The sequence below is a fragment of the Magallana gigas genome, chromosome 7 (genome assembly GCF_963853765.1).
Source record: "Magallana gigas chromosome 7, xbMagGiga1.1, whole genome shotgun sequence".
Classification (NCBI taxonomy): Eukaryota; Metazoa; Mollusca; class Bivalvia; order Ostreida; family Ostreidae; genus Magallana; species Magallana gigas.
Window position 1 is genome coordinate 47,118,489 of NC_088859.1, and position 26,222 is coordinate 47,144,710.

Below are 26,222 nucleotides of genomic sequence, written 5' to 3' on the forward strand. Positions count from 1 at the left end.
TGAATTATAGCAATACATGTATATCAGATTCATAGAAAGTTACATTGCAAAGTTATCATCCTTTATGGTTAACAAAATCTCACTCCATCTTGTTTCGGACTTGAACTACCGGGTATACCTTACACACTGACGTCTTGAATACTGATCCGTCTTTGTCCTCAAATTCCAAAATAAACATCTCTGAAATTGCACAAAATCTTTGTTTATATCAAAATATTTATCTTCCAAAATCAAAGGTATCTGATCCATTACTGGATGATTACAATGGACTAAACTGAAAAAAAGTGTGCAAATATGATGTAAATTTTCCCATAGTTCCAAATTGTAATACATGTGTAAAAATATCAGCTATCAGTTTAGCTGTTATCTTATTAAATAGAACCCTCAGTGCCATCCAAATTTATTTCAGAAAGATTTTTCTTTATACCGGGTAATATCTTGGTAACATTAACACCATACACTACATTTTTAATTTCTATTTCTATTCTCCATTTCAAAGGGAATCTGACCCTTCATTTTTACAAACATCATGGCCCTTCATTCAAGAATGTTTTGTGCCAAGTTTGGTTGAAATTGATAAAAAATGTCAAGTTTTAACACGAGCAGGTACTGTAAAAAGTTTGATCTACAGTTAGAAGTTTATTTAAGCTTTCAGCTGAGATAAGCTTAAGTTTGCTTTTTCACAAAATTATTCAATTATTCATAAAATATGAATTCCATTTGTAAAAATAATCCAAAGCAAACACCGATTACCTTTTAACTTTGTTGGAGGGACATACACATGGATATCTGGCTTTTTCTGCTTGTTCTGTCTTTGCTTGGGTTTCTCTGTAAGTTTAGCTTTAACCTCCTTGTCATATGTGTCTCTTTAAAACAAAATGTGTAGATCAAAATCACACTGAAATTTAATAACAACAAAAGTACCAGTACACATATAGAAGTATAGGTAAAAAGACTTTAAATAGAGAATTGATGCAGATAAATGTACAAGACCAATTCAAATATCATGTCAATAAGCCAAGTACTAACAGTACAAATCTTATGTCTCCCATAACAAACATTTTTGATCTGCATACATATGGGAATGGCATAATTTCAAAACACTGAATGTTTTCTGCCATTGTTGATAAAGTATATTATTAATTATATTTGTAGCTGACCCAATATGATATATAAATGAGCTTCAAATTGGTAAACTAAAGATGCAGTATAATTGTATCAAATACTGGTAGAAGTTGTTTTGTCATATTGTGTACTAAAAATGTAAATTATTTCTCTCTATCTAAAATCTAGTTGAATCCTAATGATATCTTTGCATGGAATATAATGTTGTGCACACAAAATCATAAGCTGAGTGCACAAGATAGAGGGCACAATAGAATAAATTGTTTGCATGATAGAATTAGTAGTTAGGATAATAAAAGATTACACTCAGTCATGAATGCAAGATAACAAGTCATGTGAACAAAATAACATGTTGTCCATAAAGTACCACCACACAATAAAAAATTCTTTAAACTAATGACCCAAGGGCCACAATGCTCACCTAAGAAAAACGGCAATATCTCTGATCAAATCAACTTCATGTTATCAAATACAAAAAATCTTGACAATGAAGTTGAATATACCTTGTTTATAAAAAGATCTTCAAAATTTCTGTACACTTTCTTTTCTTTTAAAATAACAAACCCCTTTTGTTGTTTAGGTTTTTAAGAAGACAATTTTCACTATTATTCCTATGTAAAAAAAAATCAATCCCCATTGGGGCCCCATCTAAATAGAATGTTCTATTGTTAAAATGACAGATGTCCTACGGACCCGGTTTAACGATAGAATTCTTCCCATATACTCGCTTCGTAGCAAATAAAAAAATTATATCACGCTGTATCTCGCCTAAATTTTCATATGATTGGTCTCAAATACCTACAATGTCGCTCTTTCATAATCCCATATTACCACATTAACTGTTTTTGGAACGAAATTGCTGCCACTTTTAACATCACGTTTGAAAATTCGCTGTTTACGTTCGCCATGTTAATGATAAAATCCGAGATATTCTGAGTGCAATTTCCAACAAAATGGCAGGCAAATTCAAACACGTATTTTAACAAAATGCCTCGGTACGACTCATTAAATGGCTTTTTGTGGACTAAACTACATATGCATTTTCAAAAAGGTTTGTAATGTATAAAAATGTGTTTTTCCTCTGCAGATATTTTTAACAGACTAAAAATCGTCGCGAAGCTCATCCGCTTTGCGGCTGCTTCATTGCAAGTATGTGGGACGAATTCTTACTGTGACCTGAGTGAGCCTGGTTACAGTAAGATTATTCTTTCTATAGGGCTCCATCCTTCCCCCAGGAATCATAATATGAACAAACGTGTATATATACTATCTAAAAATACTTCCATAGAAATTTAAGTGGTTCTGGATAACTTCAGCTGTCAACTCAGGTGAACTCACACCAGAGACATAAATAACAGTCTCTGGCTTGGCTAACACTAACAAATTAATTTTTTAATAGCGAGCACAGCTCGCCGGCATGCAGCACCGGTGCGAAGCGAGCTCTATCGGCAAGGCATGTGTGAATAGAAAATTGGGACTAGTTGCACATTCATTAAATGGATTTTTTTGGCGTCAGTAAATCGGACAAGTAATGCATTGTTTTAATCGTCTCAGTAGTTCCCCGTAATCATGGCAATTTTCATCACTTCACACTCTCACAAGAATCAGCAAGACAATATAAAAACAATAACGATGTTTATGATATACTGTCAGTGCTACCTCTAAAGTTCACGTCAGTACACTCTCAATCAAAAATAATCGAGCGACGTCACAAAGGTTTACACATTACACATTGGTCCGATAGATTTTTTCGGCGTCAGTAAATTTTGACCTACAATTCATAGTACCAATGGTTTCCAACCTTACTTTCTCGCGAGAATCAAAGTACAACTTTTGAGAAGCATATATAAGATATGTAATTTTAAGAACATCATGCTTTTTTAAGTATATAAAACAGTATACTTCGCATACTTTTATTTCTCAGGGGAGTTTTAAAGAGTCAGGCGAAATTTAACCAACGTCAGCTTTGACGTCACAATAAGCACTGATAAGGGGGAAATTACTCTAGTTGAAGTACTTGTAAATCTGCTTAAATGACCAAAATCCTCTCAAAATCTTGCAAAGGCTAAGCAAAAGAACAGCTGAAGAATAAGGACATTTCTTCAGATACAGTAAACAGTTGTAAATTGCACTCATTTTGATGAATGCTCACATTTATTTTATTCACTATAATTACGGTAAATTCCTGGAACGTACACGTAGCATCGCATAGGGAGTGGGTGGGTGGATGGGTGGATGGCAGCCTCATCCAAAAATTCTTTGCAAGCCAAAAAAAAAAAAAAATCGTGAAAATTCTAATCCTTCAGCTCTTTAGCAGTTCAATGGTTTCTTTATTTTCACTTCCATTTATTACATGCACTGGTGTGGGGGAGGGCACCATGTTCTTTTAATATGATAAGCAAATATTTTTAAGCGTAAATTAAAAAAAAATAATTAAAGATTATTTTTCTTTTTTTTTAAAGTGGAGGGGGCAAATCCATGATAAGTCGATTTTCCATGTGTAAATTAAAAAAATATGAAATATTATTTTTTTGACATTGAGGAGGGGGGCTCTATGATGAGTCAAGTTTTATATGTAGGTTTAAGAAATGTCTACTTCAAAAAAGGGGGATGAACTGACGTTACAATCACTTTAAAAGAGGAGATACAGTGCAATGAATATTTATATATTAAAATTATTATTCAACAACATTGATTACACTACTGTTCTACTTATAACTAAATTATAACAAATCTTATCAACTATGAATAATAAAAATTTACTGAAAAATAGGTATGTTTTATTTTTTGCATTCATATTTTATGTTGTTAATTTCATTTTTATTGATTTATTATATTTCATTGTTTGATCACATGCTGTGCTAGCCCCAACGGTCGCACCGTAAAGCATATTAGAAAAAACCAGGTAAGACGGAAAACCATCGAATTTACGTAAAACAATAAGGTTGAAGAAAGAACCAATACTGCTTTCATCATTTTTTTAAATGAATATACCTATCAACTTGGTTCTGAATGATCTTTTTCATAAAACCATGTTTCATATCAAGTCTCGATCGCAATCCAGCAGCCATGTTGAACTGAACATGCTGAGCAAGTTTTTAAATAATTTTCGTAAAACAAGAGTCTAGGTCCTAAGTCTTTTACGAAAAGAATATTTTAAAATATTTTGAAAAAGGTTTTTTCTGAAATTGCTTGGCATTAATAAATGAAATAAAATATACATGAAAATTCTAAAAGAAATAGCTTCTAAACGGTGCGTCGATTTACCCAAATGGACCCAAATGAACCCAAATGGCGACCCAAATGGCGATTAAAGTGGAAAACAATTATAATAAAATCCTTATTACTAATATTATTACTTGTTTTAGTCATTTCATGGGGCTGTTAGCCGTTATTAAGAAAAATAAAGACCCAAATGGCGATTCAAAAGGCGATTCAAGAAAAATATAAATTACAATAAAATCATTTTTACTAATCTTATTACTTGTTTCATGAGGTTGTTAGCCGTTATTCAGACGAATTAAAGATAAATCATGATGAATTAAATGAACGTAACTGTTGGGAACAATTTAATAACATTTTTATAAATAATTATGAATATTATAGCTCTCTTAATTAGCAGGATAAGAGATGAATAAAACAAATTGTATTAACAGTGTTCAAACATGATGTTAAAAGTGGCAGTGATTTTGTTGCAAAAACATTTAATGTGGTAATATGGGATTATAAAAGAGCAACATTGTAGGTATTTAAGACCAATCATATGAAATTTAAGGCGAGATACAGCACGATATAATATTTTTATTTGCTACCAAGCGAGTATATGGGACGAATTCTATCGTTAAACCGGGTCCGTAGGATATCTGTCATTTTAACGATAGAACATTCTATCTAGGAGGAAATAAACTATAGGACATTTTGAACTAAATAGAAAGGAATAAAATGAAAAAAATAAACAGTTAAAAAATTTACGTAGATATTGCATATAGTCAAACCATTAAATTTTAAAAGTGGGAAATTACACACCGGGCTCTCTCTCTCTCTCTCTCTCTCTCTCTCTCTCTCTCTCTCTCTCTCTCTCTCTCTCTCTTGGGGTAGGGGGTTGCTCTGTATGTATCATAACCATTAAAATTAGTACCTTTGGCATACTTATTGAAAAAACATCGATGTTACGTTAAGTATAGTTGCATTGTTTTTAATCATTTTTTTTTAATTTATCACATATTTTAATTTTGCAGTATCTATTTATTCCTCATATGGGCATTTTACACGACTTATTCACCCATCTACTTTATGTTCAGTGATGACTGCCATTCGACATATTGTTTCACAATTATTCTTAGAGTTGCTATTTAGTTAGTACAGCTACTGTTGGATCTAAAACCTGTCTGTTCGTCCCGTAAAACTTTATGCACTGCATCTTTCATTTTGTTTACAATAACTCTACAGAGGATCTTACTAGTTTTCTCATTTCAATTACAAAGATATACTGAAATAATTCTAATTATTGTTTTGGACCTTCGGTTTTATTTTTCCAAATTTCCCTAAATTATGGCTCTTTATTGGGGTGGCCTCCTCGTGGCAAGAGCTGGGCAACGTTATTAAATAGACAAGTTAATCATAATTCATTTTTAACTTGTCTGAATAACGGCTAACAACCCCATGAAATGACTAAACAAGTACTAGTAATAGAATTAGTATTGAGGATTTTATTATAATTGTTTTCCGCTTAAATCGCCATTTGGGTCTTTATTTTTCTTAATAACGGCTAACAACCCCATGACATGACTAAAACAAGTAATAATATTAGTAATAAGGATTCTATTATAATTTTTTTCCACTTTAATCGCCATTTGGGTCCATTTGGGTTCATTTGGGTCCATTTGGGTTCATTTGGGTCCATTTGGGTAAATCGACGCACCCGCTTCTAAATTCTATGTACGAGCTGTTAATTATTCTAAACAATTTTGATGACGTACTACACAACAGATGTAAACTATGGCGGAAAATGTGGAATCGAACGACCACGATACGCAGGATAATCCAATGAGAAGCATTCTTAAACGGCGAAAACAGGAGGAAGAAAGTGAAGAAAATCCAGTTAAATCAGTTTTGAAAAAGCCGAGAACCTTAAGTCAGGATGACAAGGAAGTGACTACCCCACAACCCAGGAGTATTCTTAGAAAGAAATCGGACAATGCAAACGAAAACAGTAAGGTGACTCCAAAAGAAGAAACGGGAGAAACAGTTAAAACTTCGCCAGTCAAGATTAAAACTGAAAGAACATCGGATTCATCACCCCCTAAGAAGGCAAGCGAGGAAACTAGGTTGTCAAAAGCAGCCAGATTGGTAGCTGCACCTAAAGCAGCTGATGATGATGACGACTACGGTAATTGACTAACTCATACTTTGTTAAAATCCAAATGTTCTATTTAGTTGGAGTGAAATCATTCAATTTTATACATTGCCAAAAAACAAATTCCTTCATAAATGACAAGATTTTGCTTTACCGACAATAGCTGACAGTTAAACATGTGAAGGTAAAACCAGTTCGAATACTGGCACCAGATAGCTTAGTTGATAAAGCACTTGACTAGAGATTCAGGGGGCCCAGGTTCAAATCCTGGTCTCGTCTGTCATTATTTCTCCTATCCCGTTACGTATACATTGTAGTTTTTTGCTTTTATGTAATTATGTTTAATAGAGTGACCTTTTGTAGGGTGAAGCTATTGTAAAATAAAAATTATATTTTTGTTGACTACTTGGGTATATGAATTCATGAAATGTGCAAAATTGGATATGTTTCTTCATTCTTTATGCTAATTAAAGGTTGCCTGCTCAGTAATGACATCATACTTAATGAGGACAGTCAAATTTAGAATGCTCCAAAGAATGCAAATAATATTTTTATAATCATAGAGTAGACCAGTTGCAGAAGACTAAACCCTTTTTATCTTGTAAACAGTATTTTTAATTGTAAAGAGATTGAAGCAATTTTCAAGTTTAATAAGAATTGTTTGTTATCAGTAAAATATGCTTTATTATCACATACAGGTAACTCTTGATGGCTCGAACTTTGATCGCTCGAAATTCTTGATCGCTCGAAGTGAGTCTAGGGTCCAGATTTTTTTCCCTTTATAACTAAGCAAATTTACTCTTGATTTCTCAAACTCTTGTTCTCTCGAAACCCTTGATCCCTCAAAATCAAACTGCAGTCCCTTAATTCATAATCTATAGTTTTTTACTCTCGATACCTCGAAGTGGCTGTGTATATCCAAGCGTTACCTATTTAACACCTACTTGGTCATTTAAATGGCTCCAGGCGTTAGACGCGTGACCCTGCAAGATGATAATTGTTTGATGATTGGCCATATCGATACCTAATCTATAATTTACACGAATCGTTATGCGATAATTTGAAGACGCAGTGAAAATGAGAAATTAATTGAGACGAAAAGATAATTTTGAGCCATCGTCAAAATTTTTGAATTATAAAACTGTAGAAATTATGCTTATCAGCATCATTGGCATTATAATGATGATTGCTGAACAAGTGTTTAAAGCTGGTGAAGGACCCTTACAATGGGAAGAATGGGTGATCATGTTGATACTTATTTATTTAATTTATGACATGTTCTCTCACAGTCGAGTAGTACTGAGCAATCTGATCATAAGATGATGCATAAAACAAATAATTGCAGTGTATCATGAATTTATTCAATATTTGTTTCTATTTAGTTTTTAAAATATGCAGGTCTGTATATTTAACTGAAAACAAAACGTTATTTAAGCACGTGCGTAAGGTTAGCACTAAATAAATGGCTTAATCATAACATCCGGTAAGACTAATTTAAAAAAACCTGTCGGTCAACCCGGAAAATTTCGAACTCTTGAAAACTTTAACTCTTGATACCTCGAAGTTTTTTCTTGGTCCCATGGACTTCGAGCTTTCGAGAGTTACCTGTATATACATGCTATCTTACAAGAAAAGCTTTACTTTCCCTGACCCTTCGGGCTTGTGAGAGAAGTTAACAATCTATCAATGAGTTTCACAAGTATAAAAGAAGAAGCATCTGTCACTTCTATTGTAAAAGTAAAAATTGCTGACTCTTTTGCATGGTCATTGATTTGCTCCTAGCATATAAAAAAATTGAAAGGAAAAATTATGCAATTTTTAACCGGGTTTTCCAACGGAAAAATCCGGTTATTAAAATGGCGAAAATGGCGGGCGGGTGGGCGGGCGGGCGGGCGGCTGCCAAAAGGGTACCCTCATTGTACGGATAACTCCTCCTACAGTTTTCAAGATAGGAAGTTGTTCTTTTGCAGATCAATTGTACATATATCAGAGGTATGCATATTGCTAGGATTTTGATTTCTGATTATTTATGAAAAAAAATACCAGCTTTTGAACTTAGTCATTTTTTGGCAAAATATTGCATATAGGGTACCCTTTCACCTTATCCATTTCACTGGATACGGGTTGACATGGATTATGGATACAGTTCACATAAAAGAAAACCCGGTTTGCTGTCACATTGACAGCTTTTCACTTGTTATTAATTAATTTGTAGAGGCAGTTCAGGATCCCAAAGTTGATAGAAGTCGTTCTTGTCCCTACCTAGACACAATCAACAGGTAAACTTGTTAATTTGATCCTTACCTTGAAACCATCAACTGGTAAACTTGTTAATTTAAACCATACTTTGACTTAATTTAGTTTAATCTCCGACTCTATACCCTGTATTTAAGATCAATGTTAAAAGAAAGACCTAAGCATTAGAGAAGTGTTGGATGAGATGTTTACAGGGGTCTGTCTTATAATTTTACATATGATGTATTATTGTAGCCATGTGTTTGACTTATGTAATTGTGTTTTCCTTGCAGATCTGTCCTTGACTTTGATTTTGAGAAGCTTTGTTCTGTGTCACTCTCTCACATAAATGTCTACGCCTGTCTAGTCTGTGGAAAGTACTTCCAAGGTATCTTGATTAACAAACCAGTCTGAAGGCTCTTTGTTGTCTATAACTGATGCCTCTGAAATGCCCCTGTCCCAGTTAAATGTACTGTATCTATTTTTTTTCAAAACAAATGGGTTTATAATCACAATTATCCTTATCCCTCAAATCTAGAAAAATATTTATGTCCAATGATATTTAGACTTACTATTTGTGTATCTGTATTTTAAACTGGAATGAAATCCATAAAAAAAAATCACAAGAAATCTTAAATACTATGAGTTTGCAATGATTTTCATAAAATTCCCCAAAATGTCAGCAATGTTGCTAAATTTTTCTAATTTAAACTGCTGAGATGGTGAGACCCCAGTATGAAATTGTACAAGAGCATTGCAGACTTGAATACATGTACTAGAGAATTTTTTGTGTAAATGCTGTACTTTATTCATTGTCTTACATTTCAGGACGAGGAAAGCTCTCTCATGCCTATACTCATAGTGTTCTGGATAGCCATCATGTGTTTCTGAATTTATTGACCCAGAAGTTTTACTGCTTGCCTGACAATTATCAGATCATTGACTCCTCCCTAGATGACATCATTGTAAGTTATTTGGTAGATATGAATTTAGAAAAGCTAATTCAGAATTATTTTTATGTGAGGATGTAATTTTTTATGTGCATGTTCAGCTGTTTATTTAATCTGCCCTTTTTGTTTGATCTCATGCTACCTAAACTTATGGAAAAAAAGATTTCAAATTACCATTCTTAGATGGTACATGTATAACTACTTTTTAAATAAATAGTACTTTCTATTTATTGAACATTATTGAAAGAATGAATATTTTGCTAGGACAATATTTTATGAATACAAAGGAAAGTAAAGACTTTATATTAATTAATGTTTAATCCGCACAGTGTTTCAGTAACAGATTTTGCAAGAGTATTAATGGAAAAATTATGCTTTTGCAATATTTATTAGTTTTGTTTCATTACTTTTACAAAGAAAATTCTTATTTTATTAGTCTTTAACAACTATTTATGTATTTGGTCTTCTTTGTTTCAGTATGTTCTAAATCCCACATTTAGTAATGAGCACATAGCATCCTTGGACTCGAGCAGTAAACTTTCTCGTGCATATGATGGCACCACCTATTTACCTGGTATGTCATTGACTTCAATACTTAATGCACAGCAATTTAAAAACAAAATCATGTGAAAGGAAACAAAGTCATTAAGGAACCTGATTATTTATCTGATTTCAGGAATTGTGGGTCTCAACAATATCAAGGAGAATGACTACTGCAATGTGATACTTCAGGTTTGTAAAAGTGATCTGTTGATAGGCTTGTCCTTGATATACAACTTCTAAGGTTTATGTGTCTAAAAGACAATGATAAGAGACAGAATTTACATGTATGAACCAATCATTTTGTGATCACAATGAATATAAGTCACTGTTTCATTTATTTCAGGCCTTGTCTCATGTGACACCCTTGAGAAATTTTTTTTTACAAGAAGACAACTACAAGAAGATCAAGAGGCCCCCGGGGGACCAGATGTTTCTTACTGTCCAGAGATTTGGGGAACTTCTGAGGAAGCTCTGGAATCCAAGAAATTTTAAGGCTCATGTCAGCCCCCATGAGATGTTACAAGCTGTTGTCTTGTGCAGTAAAAAGAAATTTCAAATCACGGAACAAGGTATATAATGCAATGTATCAGTAGAAGAGTTTTGAAAAGATAATCAGAGGTAGCTGAACTATTACCATAATTGAACATTTGTAAGACCTTAATTATCATGTACTGTGTGATATCATAGACCATCCATGTTGTGTCTACAGGTGATGCCCTTGAGTTCATGTCCTGGTTTTTAAATGCTCTACACTTGGCAATGAATGGAACCAAGAAGCTGAACAGTACCATTGTCAACAAAACTTTTAGAGGGAAAATGAGAGTGTATACAAGAAAGGTTTTGCCAATTGATTTGGTGAGTTTTTACTGGCCTCTGTGCAAAAAAAAAATAATAATAATTGACATGATTTGCAAAGATTGTATTATGTAAATCTATGTTTAATTTTCAAATTGTAATTTTTGAGGGACCTTTGTTGTTGAAGAAAATACAAATTGTATTATTTTCTTTCACATAATGTTTAATTGCTATCAGCTACTTTTCAGTTGATTTTATGAATTTTTTTTCTCTTTTTAGAAAGAAGAGGAAAAAGAGAAGCTTCTGTTGACGGATGAATATTTAGGTATGCACTGTAGTTTTAATGTTCATTACAATATACAACTAAAAACCTCTGTAAGCAATGATTGTAATAGATGAAAAGGAAAACAATCTTATGATCCTATCCACAATTTAGAGCATGCCGAGGAGATTCCCTGGCTGTATCTGACCTGTGACCTGCCCCCACCCCCACTTTACCCGGACGAACTCCAGGAGAACATCATTCCTCAGGTTCCCTTCGCTTCACTCTTGACCAAGTTTAATGGAGTCTCGGAGAAGGAGTATAAAACACACAAAGATTCTCAGCTGAAACGCTTCCAGATCACCAGATTACCCAATTTCCTCATCATTTTCATCAAGGTTATTTGTAGCCTAGTCTCATTTTACCATTCCTGTTAATCTTGATTCAGAGCATGCACATCTTATTTCCTCAGAGAAACAGCAAAGAATATTACTGATTTTTTAATAAGACAACAAGCCAATTGAACTTCCCCTTTTATTTCATTGTATGAAAAAGCTTTAATTTTACTCTTATGAATTGGATGTAATGTACTTCGCATTCAAAGAATGGTTATTCAAACATTTTACTCACCCATATGAATCTCTTTTCAGAGGTTCACAAAGAATTATTTTATTAAAGAAAAGAATCCAACTATTGTCAACTTCCCAATCAAGTAAGTATTTAGTCTGTAAAGTGACATAATTTCATTTACATAACTCAGATGGAGAAAAAAATTTGACATTTTTCTTTCTTGTTAATTTGTTCAGTAAAAGGTTATTGTCATTTATAAGGTCCTACCATTCAGGTCATACAAGTTTGTAGTATTTATTTGATGCAGCAAAAGCTAAATGCTAAAACTATGGGGAAATTGGAATCATATCGGAGGTTGTTGGTTCAGTCTTAAAGGGACTTGGACACGATTTGACTTAAAATTTTCACAATTTTATTTTTCCATTTTCAATGTTTATACTGATAAATATAGAAGTTAAGAATGCTATGTCAAAATTTAAAAGCCAAATATCAAATTATAAGCAAGATACAGACTGAGAGTTCATAATTCTTTGTTTTGTAAACAAAGCTTAATATTGTCATTTTATACATATGTGCTGTATTGGTGTAAGTATCAATCAAATGTAACTTTCTTTTTTTGATAATAGTATTTATGAAGATATTGAATTACCGTAGTTTAACTTGTTTTTTACACGTCATTTTGTCTGAGAAATGATAACTTTCTATATTACATTTTTTGTAAACAACTATAAGACTCGAGCTTTGTTTACATAACAACCAATTCTTACCTATGGATCTCGCTTGTAACTTGACTTTAACATTCAATATTTTGGTCAATCATTTAAAATGCACCAGTTAACCATTTAATACATAAAGAATAAAAATAAAATGTTTGATCTTAAATCGTGTCCAAGTCCCTTTAAGCACAAAAGATTTATAAGTTTTCAATACAAAGTGAGTTCAGTATTATGTTTTCGAATTTTAAATCCCAAGTATATTCTTTGTTTCAGGAACATTGATTTTGGAGATTTGCTAGCCCCAGAGCACCGAGTTTTACACAGAAACACCACCTACGACCTGATGGCTAACATTGTACATGATGGAGAGCCAGAGCGAGGCAAGGGGACGTACAGAGTCCATGTTCTACACAAGGTAACACAATGCTTTAAGTTAGCCTAGAACCTTGACATGTGTTTCTCAGTAATAAAGGATTTAGAAATACAAACTTACAATTGATATGTTGTTTAAGGTCAGACGACACGTTCCTCAATTTTATATAACTTTTTCCAGGAATTTGTTATTGATTTACTACTACTTTGAGAAGCTTTCTTGCAAAAAATTAGGATACCTTACCAGGAATTTTTGCAAAATACTAGAGTATGCAATTTCCTATATAATCTTTTTGAAAATACACTTGAATTGCTGATATATATTGATATATACAGCCGGAGATGGTGTTTGAACTCACGACCCATGGAACCTACAGTTCTAGCAGTGTGCGGCCACCGCTCTAACCACTCGGCCATCTAGGTTTGCAAATGCAAAAAATAAAAATCTAAATCAATTCAAAAATTATTATAAATAATAATTTTTATTGGAACTCTTTATTATGAGGAGATACAAAAAAGATGCTCGAGGAACGTGTCGTCTGACCTTAACTTATTTGAGTTATGCTGAATATATGATGATTCTCTCATTCTATATTGGTTGGAATGGTTAATTTTGTTTGCAGTTTTCTGTAAATTGAGGGACAAACCATTGGTGTTATTGTTAATGTGATCTTGTACTGAACTGTGTTTCTGAACATCTGACAGGGTACCCAGAAATGGTACGAAATGCAGGACCTTCATGTCACAGACATCCTACCCCAGATGATCCCATTGTCAGAGAGCTATATACAGGTGGGTGAATTATAAGTCATTTCTATGATAACAAGGTTGATGGCATTACAGAACTTTTGCTTTGTTTGCCGACAGATCAATAGAGTTTCCAATCTTAAAAGCCCTGTGGATAGAATGCTCTTACTGGTAATCCTTTTTCCAAAGAACTAGGTGGAGAAGTGAGGGGTTCTTATACTGAGTTGTTTTATGTCGAAGTAAATGTGATTTTTTTTAAGATCCTGCTCGCCATTGTCTCTGACCACTCAACATAGACAACAAGTAATTATCGACATTAGTGTTCAGAATGTTTGGGCTTATATGACAAAGGTCTTTAACAACAACTAACTACAGTTACTTCCCTTGCAGTTTTACTGATTGGTCTTAAACTTTTGTCAACTCTTGTCTCTGTGATATAAGACCAACTAAATTAGTTACCAGATGTGAAGATTTTATAGATTAAAGGTCAATATTTCAAAATATTTGCGACTAACCAGATATTTTCTATAAAGGTACATAAAGAAAATATATGTACAAAGATTTGATATATAATTGTAAAAATTAAACTTTAAGACTGGAACCTCTATTTGTTCTTAAACATTTTTCTACTTGTTATCTGTAGCACTAAACTAATTGTAGGAATTTTTTTGGTAGTTGTATGATGTTTTGTTTATTGTAGATATTTGAGTTGAGAAAAGATATACCTAACCCAGTGTATGGTAAAGATCCTGTGGAACTGTCAGGAACACTCCCAGAGTCAATGGAAGTGGGGAAAACGGCTGACACCTGAATCTGACCGCTAACCGCCAAGGCTGCTGTGTGTGTGTCTGTCTTGACTCTCGATGATTGTTTTATCATACATATAATTATATATCGTTACTGGTACACTGTACAGTGTGTTCAAGATCTCCAATTAAATCACTTGTGTACTGGTATATCAGAGTTGGATTTGATTTCTCTAAGAAGAGCTTTTACAGAATGTTGTATAACTTCATTTATTTATTCCCTTCTAACACACATTTGCTTTATTTACTGTAAGTGAGCTAGTGTTAACCTTTTTCATTTGGCCAGACCAAGTTCTATTTTAGCTTTGAATCAAATGACCATTATTGCTTTGTGTATCTCCTTTCCTTTTTTCAAGGTCATGCTAATTAATGACATTGATATTTGGGGGGGGGGGGAGACATGACTTCTAAAAGAACAAGTGTACCGGGGTAGTTGTATAGCTTGAAAACCTCTCACTCACAACATTAATGTTATATTATTAAGAAGAGAATTGTTTCCAACGATGAATAATGCACACCTTTTTGGAACCTTATGGACTTTTTAAATGTCACGAAAGGTTTAAGGTTGTTAAGATTTCGTTGTTTTTCTGCTTTTAGAATTATAGATTGATTTAATAATGCCCTGGATGCCTGTTGTCTCCATTTGCATAAACAGTAGGACTGACTTGCTTTGGGCTTTAACATTCTTCCACAGAATGGAGCTTTACAACCTACACATACTTCTCTGTCACCTTCTACTAGTTGAAATGGGAAATGGATTGTCGCAAATTCCAAAGGAACTTTTTTCCGATGCCCATTTGTTCGGCAGACTTGTGATATCGAATTGTTAATGGTTTTGTCAAAGGTATTGGCATTTTTAGTCAAATAATTGAAACACTCATTGATTTCTGCGAGTCTGTAAACATTTGACAGCCATGTATTCCAGTAAGAACTCTTTTAAAACCGTTTTTGATAACAGATAACACTAGGAAAACATTATATTTAAACTACGCCATCTCAACCGGAGTTCAATAGAATACCTTGTTTATTTTGAATTTAGTGAAAACGTCTGCTCCGGTCTAGGGATCTAATCGTATTGTACTACTACTTCGGCTTAAAATTAAATCCCTTCTTGCAAATCTTTAGGATTATGTGTCTTCAATTAATGTAAAACCTATTAATTGAATTGCCGCATTGCCTGTCATTGCTTCAATTAAATGCGCGTTTTTCACGAGAGCTATTGAGGGTCTGGTTTTACTGCAGTGACATTTAATATAGAAGTCTCCCGGAGTGACGCTGTAAGACTTGTGCCTATATAAACATCTAAGCTTTTAATGCAGATTAGGTGTGACTGTTTGTCGTTGGGACACGGCGCGCTGGTACCGGTTTGTGAAGCAGCGAATTTACACAACACGTTTTATCTACCGGGCTACAGGCGACTTTGCTTGCAATGTCCTCCGTCCTAGTCACTGCATAACACCTTGAACAGACCGAATTCTGGGCTAATGTCTGTCTCCGAGCAGTTTGAACAATGCTTTGATTGTTTCTTGTAACAGAGTATTACCTGTCATTATCTTGCTTCTATCGATTCACTCTTCCCAATAATTCAAGATTAAATTCAAACATCCCAAGATAGATGAAAATTTCGCCCGCAATCCGCTCAGTTGTCCGTAAGTTTGGACAGTCTGAGTGTGCTGACAGTTCTAATGAACCAGGAATAATTAAAAGGATTACTATCTACAATCCCTGTTCGATTTAAATTGCACAATAAATTCTTCCTAAATCGATAGAGATTTTCGTGTATATTTACCTCTGCAAATGTTCAGAATGGTCTATCTTAAATTACATTCCGCTTAAATATATAGTCGTGGATTATATGTTGAGGATCTTTAAAGAACCATTTCCTTTTAACTAGAGCTTTAATGGCTGATCAGTTCTGAATAGGTCTGGAACAAAAAAACAGGGGAAATAATACCGACTTTTATCGATACATGCGCAAATTAATGACAAATGTGCCGGGGTAACGGGCAATCGTTGCTAGGGACTACCCGGTGTTTGAATGTGGAGCACGGGTCTTCTATGCGGACCAGTAGCCTATATGAGCTTGTATACATAAATATATACTGTCTGGGAAGAACAAGTGTGACTGGAATATAATTTTGTGGAAGGTACTATCGAACATCAGACATGTCGCAGGTAGGAATACCTCGACCAGCCTCGATGGGGCAAAAAATGGGAGTCAGCCTGCCCCAGATTGAGCATCCCTTGTCTCGCATGGGTAATCCCACAAACATGGACATAAGAGGGGTATCCCGGTCCGGGGACCGACCTCTCTCCCACCCCGCCGGACGACCCCTTGCCAACGAGAATGTGTATAGCGGTAGAAAGAGCGTGAGCGCATACGGTCGGGACAGCAGGCTGGGCTCTAGACAGATGATGCAGGCGCCCCTCCCCATAGATAGCATTCCCGAAGGGGTGGAGGTCACGTATGGAGACCCAGCGAAGACCAGGCTACCCGTGTTTGGTAAGATTAGTTTTTATGCTTGGTGTAAAAGATTGTTATCTACTTATAATGGTACTAGTAGTTAATGCATCCCCTCCATTCACCATCTTCATTTGGAGGTCGGAAAGTAAATCGAAATGAATATGTCTTGTTAGGAATATGTGTTTTTTGTATTTTTCCCCACAAAAGTCGGTACAGTTTAGTTAAGAAATGAACTGTGTTGTTTCAGGCTTTATGTTATCACTGTTTCTGACAATTCATTTCCTCCTCGTCAAACAATGATATAAAATCAAACTGTCCTTCAGACCTGTGTTATAAGAATTGAATTTTGGGAGGTTTATAGATTGTTAGGGTTTTACTATTAATTTTGAGTTATGAAACAAGCTTACGAACTTTAAGAGCTACCTTTTTCTAAGTGGTAAATATACGGTAAAGGTGTTTACTTTGGCAGAAAGGATTGGAAACCAAAGACCAACAAGTGGTTTGTTTAATAATCCCAGCCTTTCTTAGGAGTTTCCTGAGGACGGACCAGATCATTTTAGCACGGATGTTTCGCTCGTGGACCGACGGAACCCCCCTTTCACGCCATTCAATATATTACTCGGACCCTTCCGTTTCATTCCCAAAATCCCATTCGTCAATATTCATTACAAAGAACATCTTAGCTAGCTTTGTTTGCACATTTTTCAAAAGTATGTTTTTATTCAATAATAATTCTTTACAACTGATTTTCAATCTGCGTGGCGATTTAAACAGCGGCGATTCATGAACTACAGAAGCGGGTGTCACTGAACGCACCCGTCTCCCTGACCACGGAATTAACAGCGGGTTAATGAACGAGAACAATAGCGGCAGGGAAATTAAAATTCACACATTTCATAATTATCAGACTATCTTAATTAATCCCGTGAATAATGTCTTTGCATTTTTCTTACATTGGCGTATAGCTTTTTTTTTAAACCCGGGGTGATTTGGTATTGATTTCATAAAGTTTGAGCGTTTAAATGAAAAAAGGAGATATCAGAGCCTTGCTAGTTTTTGCTATCTTAAAAATTTAACCTACCGATAAAAAAAAAGCTGGCGAGACGACAATTTATATTGATATTTGAATTCATTACAGGGCCCAGTCACAGTAAAGCGAACAAGGGTAGATTTTTATTATAATTATAGAGTCTAGTTTCTTTCAGATAAGACAGTGTTTTCTCTCTAGGAGCATTAGCATTTCTTTACTTATAGTTCACGCCTGAGCTGACAATTTTATTCAGTGTAGATCTAAGAAGTTCACCCTATAATACTGCCGGTAGTGTGCGATATATCACTCGGATTAGATATTTTATGGCCCCATATTGTCCCCTATCACACTAGATGTGCTCCTCATACATAGGGATTTCATTTGAGGTTTCCTGGTCGATACATCGTATATCATCGCTGCAGTATACCCTAACCTGTTTTCCGGTAGCTAGATGTTATGCCACTTTACATATCTTTATATAGGAATGTAAATCAATTTCTGGCATTGTTAGTAACCTTTTCTCGTCTGAAATTTAAATCTAAAACACAATAACATTTCTCTAGTCGGCACATTTTGTTTGTTACCATTAGAAAAAAAAATAGAATTATCTGATTGTGAACTTTTCCAGTCACACAAAAGACATTCCCGAGTTCCTAGTTAATTATGCAGATATTTTGTAGTTCCATGAACTAATTTTTAACCTTATTTCAAATTTCCAAAGAATCAATACGATGTATATAACCAATGTGAATTAAAAAGAAATGCCCTTTGTGTTTTAATAATAACAATCGGATATCGAGTGACACCTATAGATCACCCCCCCCCCCCCCCATCCCCGCAACGTGGTGGACACATACTGGTTCCATGCAGCCTCCAGTTTGCAATGTCATCACTTGCAAGGGTGGAGGGACTGTCTGTATATATGGTTTTTCTCTGCTTCAGTTTGCCTTTCATTCTAATTTCTGACTGTTACTAATGGTCAATAAAACTCTAAGAATAGTTCCCATGTAGATTGTAGATCAGAATTCACTTCTACTTTTTCACCCAGTTAGAGATGTACATTAGTATGTGTTATAATTACCCAAAATGCTTGTGTTACAGGAAGTCGTGCCGACGTGGGCAGCCGTATGGATAATGGAGCCCCGCCCAGCAGGATGTCGTCTCGGCTCTCACAGGTCTCTACCCAGGCCAGGCTGGAGATCGACGAAGTAAGATTTTGTTTAAAATAAAATTTGGTTCACCATAACACTATGTGGTTTGAGGTGTTCATAAAGCTGATCAATAGGGTTATCTTTGCATAAATGAGTTTAATTAACTATTTAAACAGACTTATGTTTGTTTGTTTAACAGAACAACGCATTGGATTTCGATAATTTGCAGAGTACTGCAATCTGTAGCAAATAAGCCCCACACCTTATGAACGGTACAGCAATTACAGTTTTCTAAATGTTGACTGTCGATATAATTGATTTCTTACACTAACAGATAGAGACAATGCTGAAGCAAAGAATAAAGGGAAGCTATTACGAAATCAAGAAGAAGTTTAAGGACAATGATCCAGAGCAAAAAGGGAATGTATCCAGGTATGGAAACAGAGATTTCTCGGAGAGAGGGCATTGGTGATATCTATTGCAAAGATCAGACATCTAATGTGTAACAATGGCGGTATGGGGTTTTCTTTACAGAGAGGCCTTCTACAGGATCCTGATGACCATCTTGAACAGGAACGTGTCACAGAACGTGTTTAACAGGCTGATGGACAGACTGGGCTTCAAGGACAAACAGATCATCAACTACAGCGAGTTCTTCGCCTACTTCCACGAGGCCCAGGCTCAAAACGACTACCCCCGCTGGATGGACCCTGTTCAGAGAATGTGGCCAGACAAAGCAATAATGACGTCATCTCAAGTCCATGCCCAACTTAAAGAGAAAGTCCGACAAAAGTAAGTTGGGTTTGCTTTTACTCTATTGCGATTAACATGGCACATTTGGTTTTACAGTGTTTCACGACCTGCTGTGTTTTCCTTTCAGATTCCTAGATATTGCCGATTTAATACCTCAAATGAATCCTGGAGGCACTGGAAGAATACTGAAACCAGAATTTAAGCAAATGCTGAATAAGTTAATGTTTTACATGGAAGACACAGAATTTGAGAAACTGTGGAAAAAGTACGATTCTTAAAATTCTCTTCACCTGGTCGATAATAAATTACCTATATATCGATTCACTAATAAAAATTAGTGTGTTCGAATTTGAAAGCAAAATTCTCTAACTTGATGCTATTTTAGGTACGACCCCAATAATAGCGGCACTGTGAATGGAGCCCAGTTCCTGAACGCTCTGGGAATTCAGATGGAGAATGGAGGAGAGGAGAGACAGGCGTCTCCTCAACTTATCACCGGTAAGACACGATGCTCCTATCTATAGAAACAGGAGTGTGTATCAAAAATAACAGTCAATTGATATATCATAATGTTGGTTTAAAATGATAGGAAAAGACGGGAAGAAGGTGGCTAAAAAGGTGACATTGAAGGAAGGTAAGCCTAACAAAGAGTGGGTTGGTTGACAGCATGCAAAGGAGAACTGTTTGGGCTTGTAGAATTCTCCTCGTGTTTGTAGTGCAATCCATTTAGAAAAAAATTGATGGAATTCTTTAAAAGGCAATTTGCATCAATCACCATTGATCGCCAAAATCAACGGCACTTAAACATACCCCGGCTGCACCCGCATTTCCCGGTAAAGATGGATTTGCAAGTTTGGTAGTATTAGGAGTGGGTTAGACGAATTGGCAATAGGTAGACACTGGTTCTGGTAGTCACATAATGTACAAGCCTACCTTAGTGATTTTGTAGTACCCTTCCAATAGAGCAGACCCGTGGAGAATGTTATCTTGTAAAGACCTGCCATGACAGCTGTTTGTTTTTGAATTTCTATTTAAATTGTTGATCTTTGGTTTTGCTATATTAACACCGAGTGTCGTTCAAGAGAAACTTGTTTCTGTTAAAAATTACATGTTCTATCAATAACTTGCGACAGGTTTGCCTGTATGTGACGGAACAATGAAATTTAAGACAGAATCAAGTGCTCTTGCAGTTTTGCTGTAAATGTACAAGAATCTAAATTCTACATGACCAAGTTCTTAGAGACGTCTATGGGTGTATTTTAGGACCGTCCTCTAATAGAACCCCTAGGAAGAAAGAAATCGAAAGGAAGCAATCCCTGGACATAGAGCGCTGGCTGAAGAACAAGTTCAGAGAGGGTTGTCACCAAATGCAAGAGGCGTTTGAAGCCAAAGACCCAACCAACAGCGGCGTGGTGTGTAGAACTAGCGTTAGCATGGTTCCTCTAATTTTACAGTATTATAAGATTGATAAGTATTGTAAATCTTGTCATTGTTTTACCCCGACAGGTAAGCTTTGACGTCTTTCTGGAGGTCCTGGCCCAGTATCACCTCAAGCTGGAGAAGAAGTTACTGGCCGCCTTCTTGTCCCGATGCGCCGTGCAGGCTCGCAGAGATGGGGTTCCCTACAGGGATTTCCTTCACCGATTCCAAGATCGCTCTGAAGTCGGCATGACCCACAATATCCTGACCAATACAAAGCACAGGCTAGTCAGATTGTTAGTTATCAAATTTTATTCCTACAGTGGTGCAGTAGACGTGCGGTGGATCTCGTTATGTACCTAGTATTCCTGTATGCCGTGGGCTGTAGTTGAGCCGACCATCTATAGAGAGTAGAGGGTGCACTAGGCTCTATTGCTCAATGGTGACCGCCATCATCATATCGATCATCTATATCGTTTTTGTTTTGTCTTTTCCTTTTTTGTGTTTAAACTATCTGTATTTCAGAAACCTGGTACCTTTCAGATGTGTGTCTTCTCCGTGTCCAGCTTTTAGTACACCTCTTTTAGAGACTGGAGTTGTTACACGTAGTTGCAACACTTTGTGTGGATTGTATTCCATTTTCATTCCATTGAACTTTATGGCCGATTTTTCTTGTCCTAATTTTGAGGTTTGCTGGTTACAGGGTGAATGACCGACCCGCCAGTCCTAGCCAGGTGTCCACCATGAGTGGTATCGAGGTCCAAGTAATGAATATGTTCCAGAGAGACTTCCTGGCCCTCCTCGGCACCTTCAAGTACGTCTTCACCCGTCTTTAAACAACTTTCAGTTACAAATCATAATTAGAAAACTTCGAGATGGATATTTCAAAAATTATCCTGATGAATGAATGTTTATTCTTTTTTCCCTTGCTAATCAGGAGCATAGACAAGTTGGGTCTGAACGTGATAAGTCAAGAGGAGTTCCGAGCGGCCATCGAGAGTCGGTTCAACTTCCATCTCCAGGACGACCAGTTCGATGCTTTCGTGGATAGACTTCCTCTGGACGAGGATGGAAACATCAAATACGCTGACTTCATGCAACAGTTTGACACAAAGTAAATAAACCAAGTGCTTCTAATTTCTGTTCATCTTCATAACTATCATAAACCTGTTAAAAATATTACAACGTTCATTTCATCAATTCTAGGGGTAAAGCTAAGAGCCTATTCGAAAAACAACCGGGCGTTGATTTGAGCGGTCCTCCTAAAGTACCCAGTCCGATCCTGGAGGTGAGCCCCCCTGAGGCTGATGAGAGGGTGGATCGACTGGTGGTGGACGAGCCGGTGTTCGCTGACTACGCTCAGGTCCGCCGCTCTCCACAGGAACTCTTCAAAGTCATCAAAGACCTCATGAATAGACGATTCCAAGATATAGAACGAGTATTTTACGAGTTAGATGAAATTAACAGCGAAAGATTGTCGCAAGAAATGATGTTCCAACTTTTGAAGAGGTACTTTAGACCACGATTCTTGCATAACTTGAAAAAATCTCCAGAGTTAATTTCCTTTAGATTTGCGTGTTCTCCATTTCAATAGTTTTCATTAAGATACCGATAAACAAAATGCTGTTTTTTCATTAACAGATTCGATATCAGACCAGAAGTTTCCCGCGGAGAAATCAGAGACCTATGGAAAACGTTCATCACCAACACAGACAAGACCTTGGACTACAATGAGTTTGTCCGCCACTTTGGGTTCTCCAAGAAGTCGGCCTCCTTCCCCAATGCTAAGATGAACCCTCCCAAGAGAGGCGATGCTGACTTCATGATCAGATCGAGAAAGCTCAATTGTGCCGCAGACATGTTGGAGGATAGTTTGAGATCAAAGGTTAATACAGATATGTTCAATGGATCTTACTTTACTATTGCTCTTACTATAAGCATTGAAATATTGGTATATTGAAAGCTTAGAAAACACCATCTTACAACGAGCCGATTTTGTGAGCGAACCTCAGTTTGTAGGTCTCTTTTTCTTATCTTACTTTCTTTTTCACGGTTTCTGACAGGTTGATTACATGTGGGAAGACCTGAGGAAGGAGTTTGTAGAGATGGATCCTTACGGCACAGGATTTATCTCTAGAGAGGAGTTCAAGGACGTCCTGACCGAACTCTGCGTCCACCTGAGCGAGTTTGAGATCAACAAACTGAGCGACAAATTTGACTTGAAACGAGACGGACGGTAAGTCTTCAGTCTCAAAATAAACCACGTTGTTAAAAGATCAACGATACCGACTTCATAAGCAATTATTATTCTACAAGAGTTTCTTTTCATGATATATATACTTACTCATTTCAGCGTTTCCTATATCGAGTTTTTGAAGCCGTTTGCTCTAAGGAAACAAATCTGGCGCCATGGTAACAACATGCTTTCTCTTCTTGCTCATCCACAACCGGAACTGCCAATCCACGACATTGTGGAGCCCCCACAGAAGGGCCTCCATGGCATCACCTCCAAACTGAGGCAGAAGGTACCAGTAATGCGCGGATAACTATCGCTAGAATAATTCATATTAAAATATTTTGGGATGTATTTGTAAATTCTCTTTGTTCATTCAGCTTTTTTTCTGTCCACAGCTTGCGGGAGACTGGAAAAACCTCCGACGGGCTTTCAGAAAACTAGACACTCGGAACGAGGGTTACCTGTCGGTACCAGAGTTCCGCTCAGTGCTGAAGCTAGCCAACGTCATCCTAGACGAAGACGAGGTCTACCACGTGCTCACCCAGTTTGACCACAACATGTCCGGCAAAATTCCATACGAAAAGTTCATTGAAGAAACATTTAAACCCCCAACAAGACAGAGTGTACGAAAAATCTAATTAACCTTGTTAACAAATGTCAAGTTATGATGAATGAAGCCTGCTTACGAGGTGTTAGCGACTGTGCATGATTGTTTAAATATGAACGCCGATTACAATATATTTTAAAGACTCCCTTCCCAAATATGTCACCATTATTATCATACCTGCATTATATTTATTGGTAAGGATGTGACGTAATATGCTTATCATGCTTCGCGCCATTTATTCGTCCGCGAGTCCGGGCGTTGTTGTGATGATTTTGTGGTGCATCTCTCAGTTTGTTTTAGATTCCAGATATTGTGTATTTATATTTATTTCTTCAGTATTAAAAGGTTTAGGTGTGCACGCAATGGATTCACAGACGAGATAAAATGAACAATCTAATTTTTACTCAGGATGCACCCAAATAAATCCGTTAGTATGCCCAATTTAATATGAAAACCTTATTTTGTGATAGTATTAATTACGTGTTTGATATTTTGTATATTGAAGTCCAGCGATATTTGTAGCACAATCTATTCACGACTTATAGTATACAACTCGGCAAAGGACTGGTGCCGATGTGATCAGAAACTGTGATATTTCTTTGTCTATCCACTAACATTTATTTGTTACAATATCGTTTTACAATAAACTTGTATTTTTTTTAAAAGTGTGTTTGTCTATCCTGCCAATCCTACATATGTTATTCTTTAGACTCAGTTGTTTTACTGCGTGTTATTTTATTTTTATGCACTATGGAACCAAGGTTTAATTTTCATGTCGAGGGAGGATATACTAAGGAATCATCATTTTTTATTCGTGTCGGGTCCATATTCTTTTCTTGGGGGTTATAACCATGCAGAAGGTTATATATTTTTATATTCACATATTCTACCGTTTTTGCCTGTGATAACACTACGTACAATTTTGTACCGATTTTGTACTATATAACCCATAACTTCAAATGACGCCAAATTGAGGCGCCAGCGGGGTTTGCTTATTTATGATTAAATATTTAATCGTACGATGGTTTAACATTATATAAATATAAGTTATAAGGAATCATTCTTTGAATATTATGAGGTAATAATTTAGGTCGGGCTTGATCAAATGTATCATACAGCCCTTCGGGCTTTATTGGATTTGATCACGCCGCGACCAAAATTATCACCCCATAATACTCAAAGAATGATCTCTTATTCCTTAATCAAATTCAGAGTGTACCATGGCCCTATTCAAAGTCTTTTACCAAAATGTAGTTTATTCAAACAATATGTTATAATAAAAAATGGATTGGACATCAGGCAATGCCTTTATAAGTCCTCTCCATATCTAAAGCAAAGGGTACATTTATTAATTACCATGCAAGATTTTTTTAAAGTCGTAAATGGGTACTAACGCTTTTTCTTACATAAAGGTAGATATGTATCTGACTTTGGAGACCTGTATTAAATGAATTAAAATTCCAGTTGTAGTTTTCGAATGAGGTCGAATAAAAGTTGAAGAAATCTTTTTGTCCAGTCTAAGAGCACTCGCGGATCCAGACAATTTTCCGTTTTCAGGGGGGGGGGGGGGGGGGCGATTCGAAGTATATTTGAGATGATTTTTTACAGTATGTTAAGTTGAAATACCTATTTATTTCCAGTGAGGTTCATACCTCCGAACCCCCCTTAGATCCACATCCGCGCATATCTTACATACTGGGACTCGAATTTTCTACGATAAAAGTTTACACCCTAAGATTGATATATCATCCTTGCTCTATATTTACATTGAGAAGGTTACGAATTATTATAGGGTGAATGTGAAACATGAAACATGCATAATTACATGGACGAAATCGAATGTTAGAAAAACGAGGTCTTTAGGTATTTAAATAATGTTCTTGTTTGCTAAGGGGCGATTGAACCATACATTTATCCATAAATGTTTGGTACTAGGTGATCCTTAGGATATTCTGTTATCAAATTCAGAAGAGAATGTAAAATTTTTAGCACTGCCCTGGGTGATTGGAATCGATTTGAAATCTAACTCCAGTGGAAAGTTTAAACATGCATCAATAAAAGACCCAGGTAACAAGGTAGTTTCTA

The 26,222-nt window shown here is 35.9% G+C and overlaps 3 protein-coding genes across 11 annotated transcripts in view; 2 read left to right on the forward strand and 1 right to left on the reverse strand.

Moving 5' to 3' along the window:
* Nucleotides 1-4,269, reverse strand: part of LOC105337173 (UPF0561 protein C2orf68 homolog) — a 7,580-nt gene extending 3,311 nt beyond the window's left edge. The window contains exons 1-4 of one of the 2 annotated variants that reach the window (XM_034455218.2): nucleotides 4,120-4,198; nucleotides 3,302-3,382; nucleotides 754-866; nucleotides 119-180 (exon numbers count right to left, since the gene is read on the reverse strand). In XM_034455218.2, the coding sequence (XP_034311109.1) occupies nucleotides 119-180; nucleotides 754-866; nucleotides 3,302-3,330 (204 nt within the window). In that variant the 5' untranslated portion in view covers nucleotides 3,331-3,382; nucleotides 4,120-4,198. Of the gene's footprint in view, nucleotides 1-118; nucleotides 181-753; nucleotides 867-3,301; nucleotides 3,383-4,119 lie in introns of both variants that reach the window. The other variant, XM_011441805.4, reaches the window with a different exon arrangement.
* On the forward strand, nucleotides 3,956-14,627 carry LOC105337188 (ubiquitin carboxyl-terminal hydrolase 39). Of its 2 annotated transcripts, XM_034455216.2 has the most exons (15): nucleotides 3,956-4,030; nucleotides 6,115-6,514; nucleotides 8,697-8,760; nucleotides 9,010-9,104; nucleotides 9,545-9,681; nucleotides 10,144-10,240; nucleotides 10,343-10,398; nucleotides 10,553-10,778; nucleotides 10,919-11,064; nucleotides 11,284-11,329; nucleotides 11,441-11,664; nucleotides 11,917-11,978; nucleotides 12,826-12,967; nucleotides 13,630-13,716; nucleotides 14,372-14,627. In XM_034455216.2, exons 2-15 carry the CDS (start codon nucleotides 6,124-6,126, stop codon nucleotides 14,480-14,482), a joined length of 1,884 nt encoding a protein of 627 aa, XP_034311107.1. In that variant the 5' UTR covers nucleotides 3,956-4,030; nucleotides 6,115-6,123; the 3' UTR covers nucleotides 14,483-14,627. The 2 variants fall into 2 exon arrangements, with proteins under 2 accessions (XP_034311107.1, XP_011440127.2); XM_011441825.4 differs by lacking the exon at nucleotides 3,956-4,030 and having other exon boundaries at nucleotides 6,070-6,514.
* A 1,727-nt stretch (nucleotides 14,628-16,354) lies between these two features.
* LOC105337196 (EF-hand calcium-binding domain-containing protein 6) lies at nucleotides 16,355-24,802 on the forward strand. Of its 7 annotated transcripts, none has more exons than XM_034455204.2 (17): nucleotides 16,363-16,980; nucleotides 18,080-18,106; nucleotides 19,073-19,179; nucleotides 19,457-19,554; nucleotides 19,657-19,914; nucleotides 20,003-20,140; nucleotides 20,261-20,373; nucleotides 20,465-20,509; nucleotides 21,139-21,287; nucleotides 21,382-21,590; nucleotides 21,998-22,108; nucleotides 22,232-22,408; nucleotides 22,501-22,803; nucleotides 22,936-23,179; nucleotides 23,358-23,530; nucleotides 23,648-23,819; nucleotides 23,926-24,802. In XM_034455204.2, exons 1-17 carry the CDS (start codon nucleotides 16,644-16,646, stop codon nucleotides 24,166-24,168), a joined length of 2,904 nt encoding a protein of 967 aa, XP_034311095.2. In that variant the 5' UTR covers nucleotides 16,363-16,643; the 3' UTR covers nucleotides 24,169-24,802. The 7 variants fall into 7 exon arrangements, with proteins under 7 accessions (XP_034311099.2, XP_034311095.2, XP_034311100.2 ...); XM_020070942.3 differs by having other exon boundaries at nucleotides 16,368-16,980; nucleotides 21,382-21,578; XM_034455208.2 differs by lacking the exon at nucleotides 20,003-20,140 and having other exon boundaries at nucleotides 16,355-16,980.
* The last annotated feature ends 1,420 nt before the right edge of the window (nucleotides 24,803-26,222 follow it).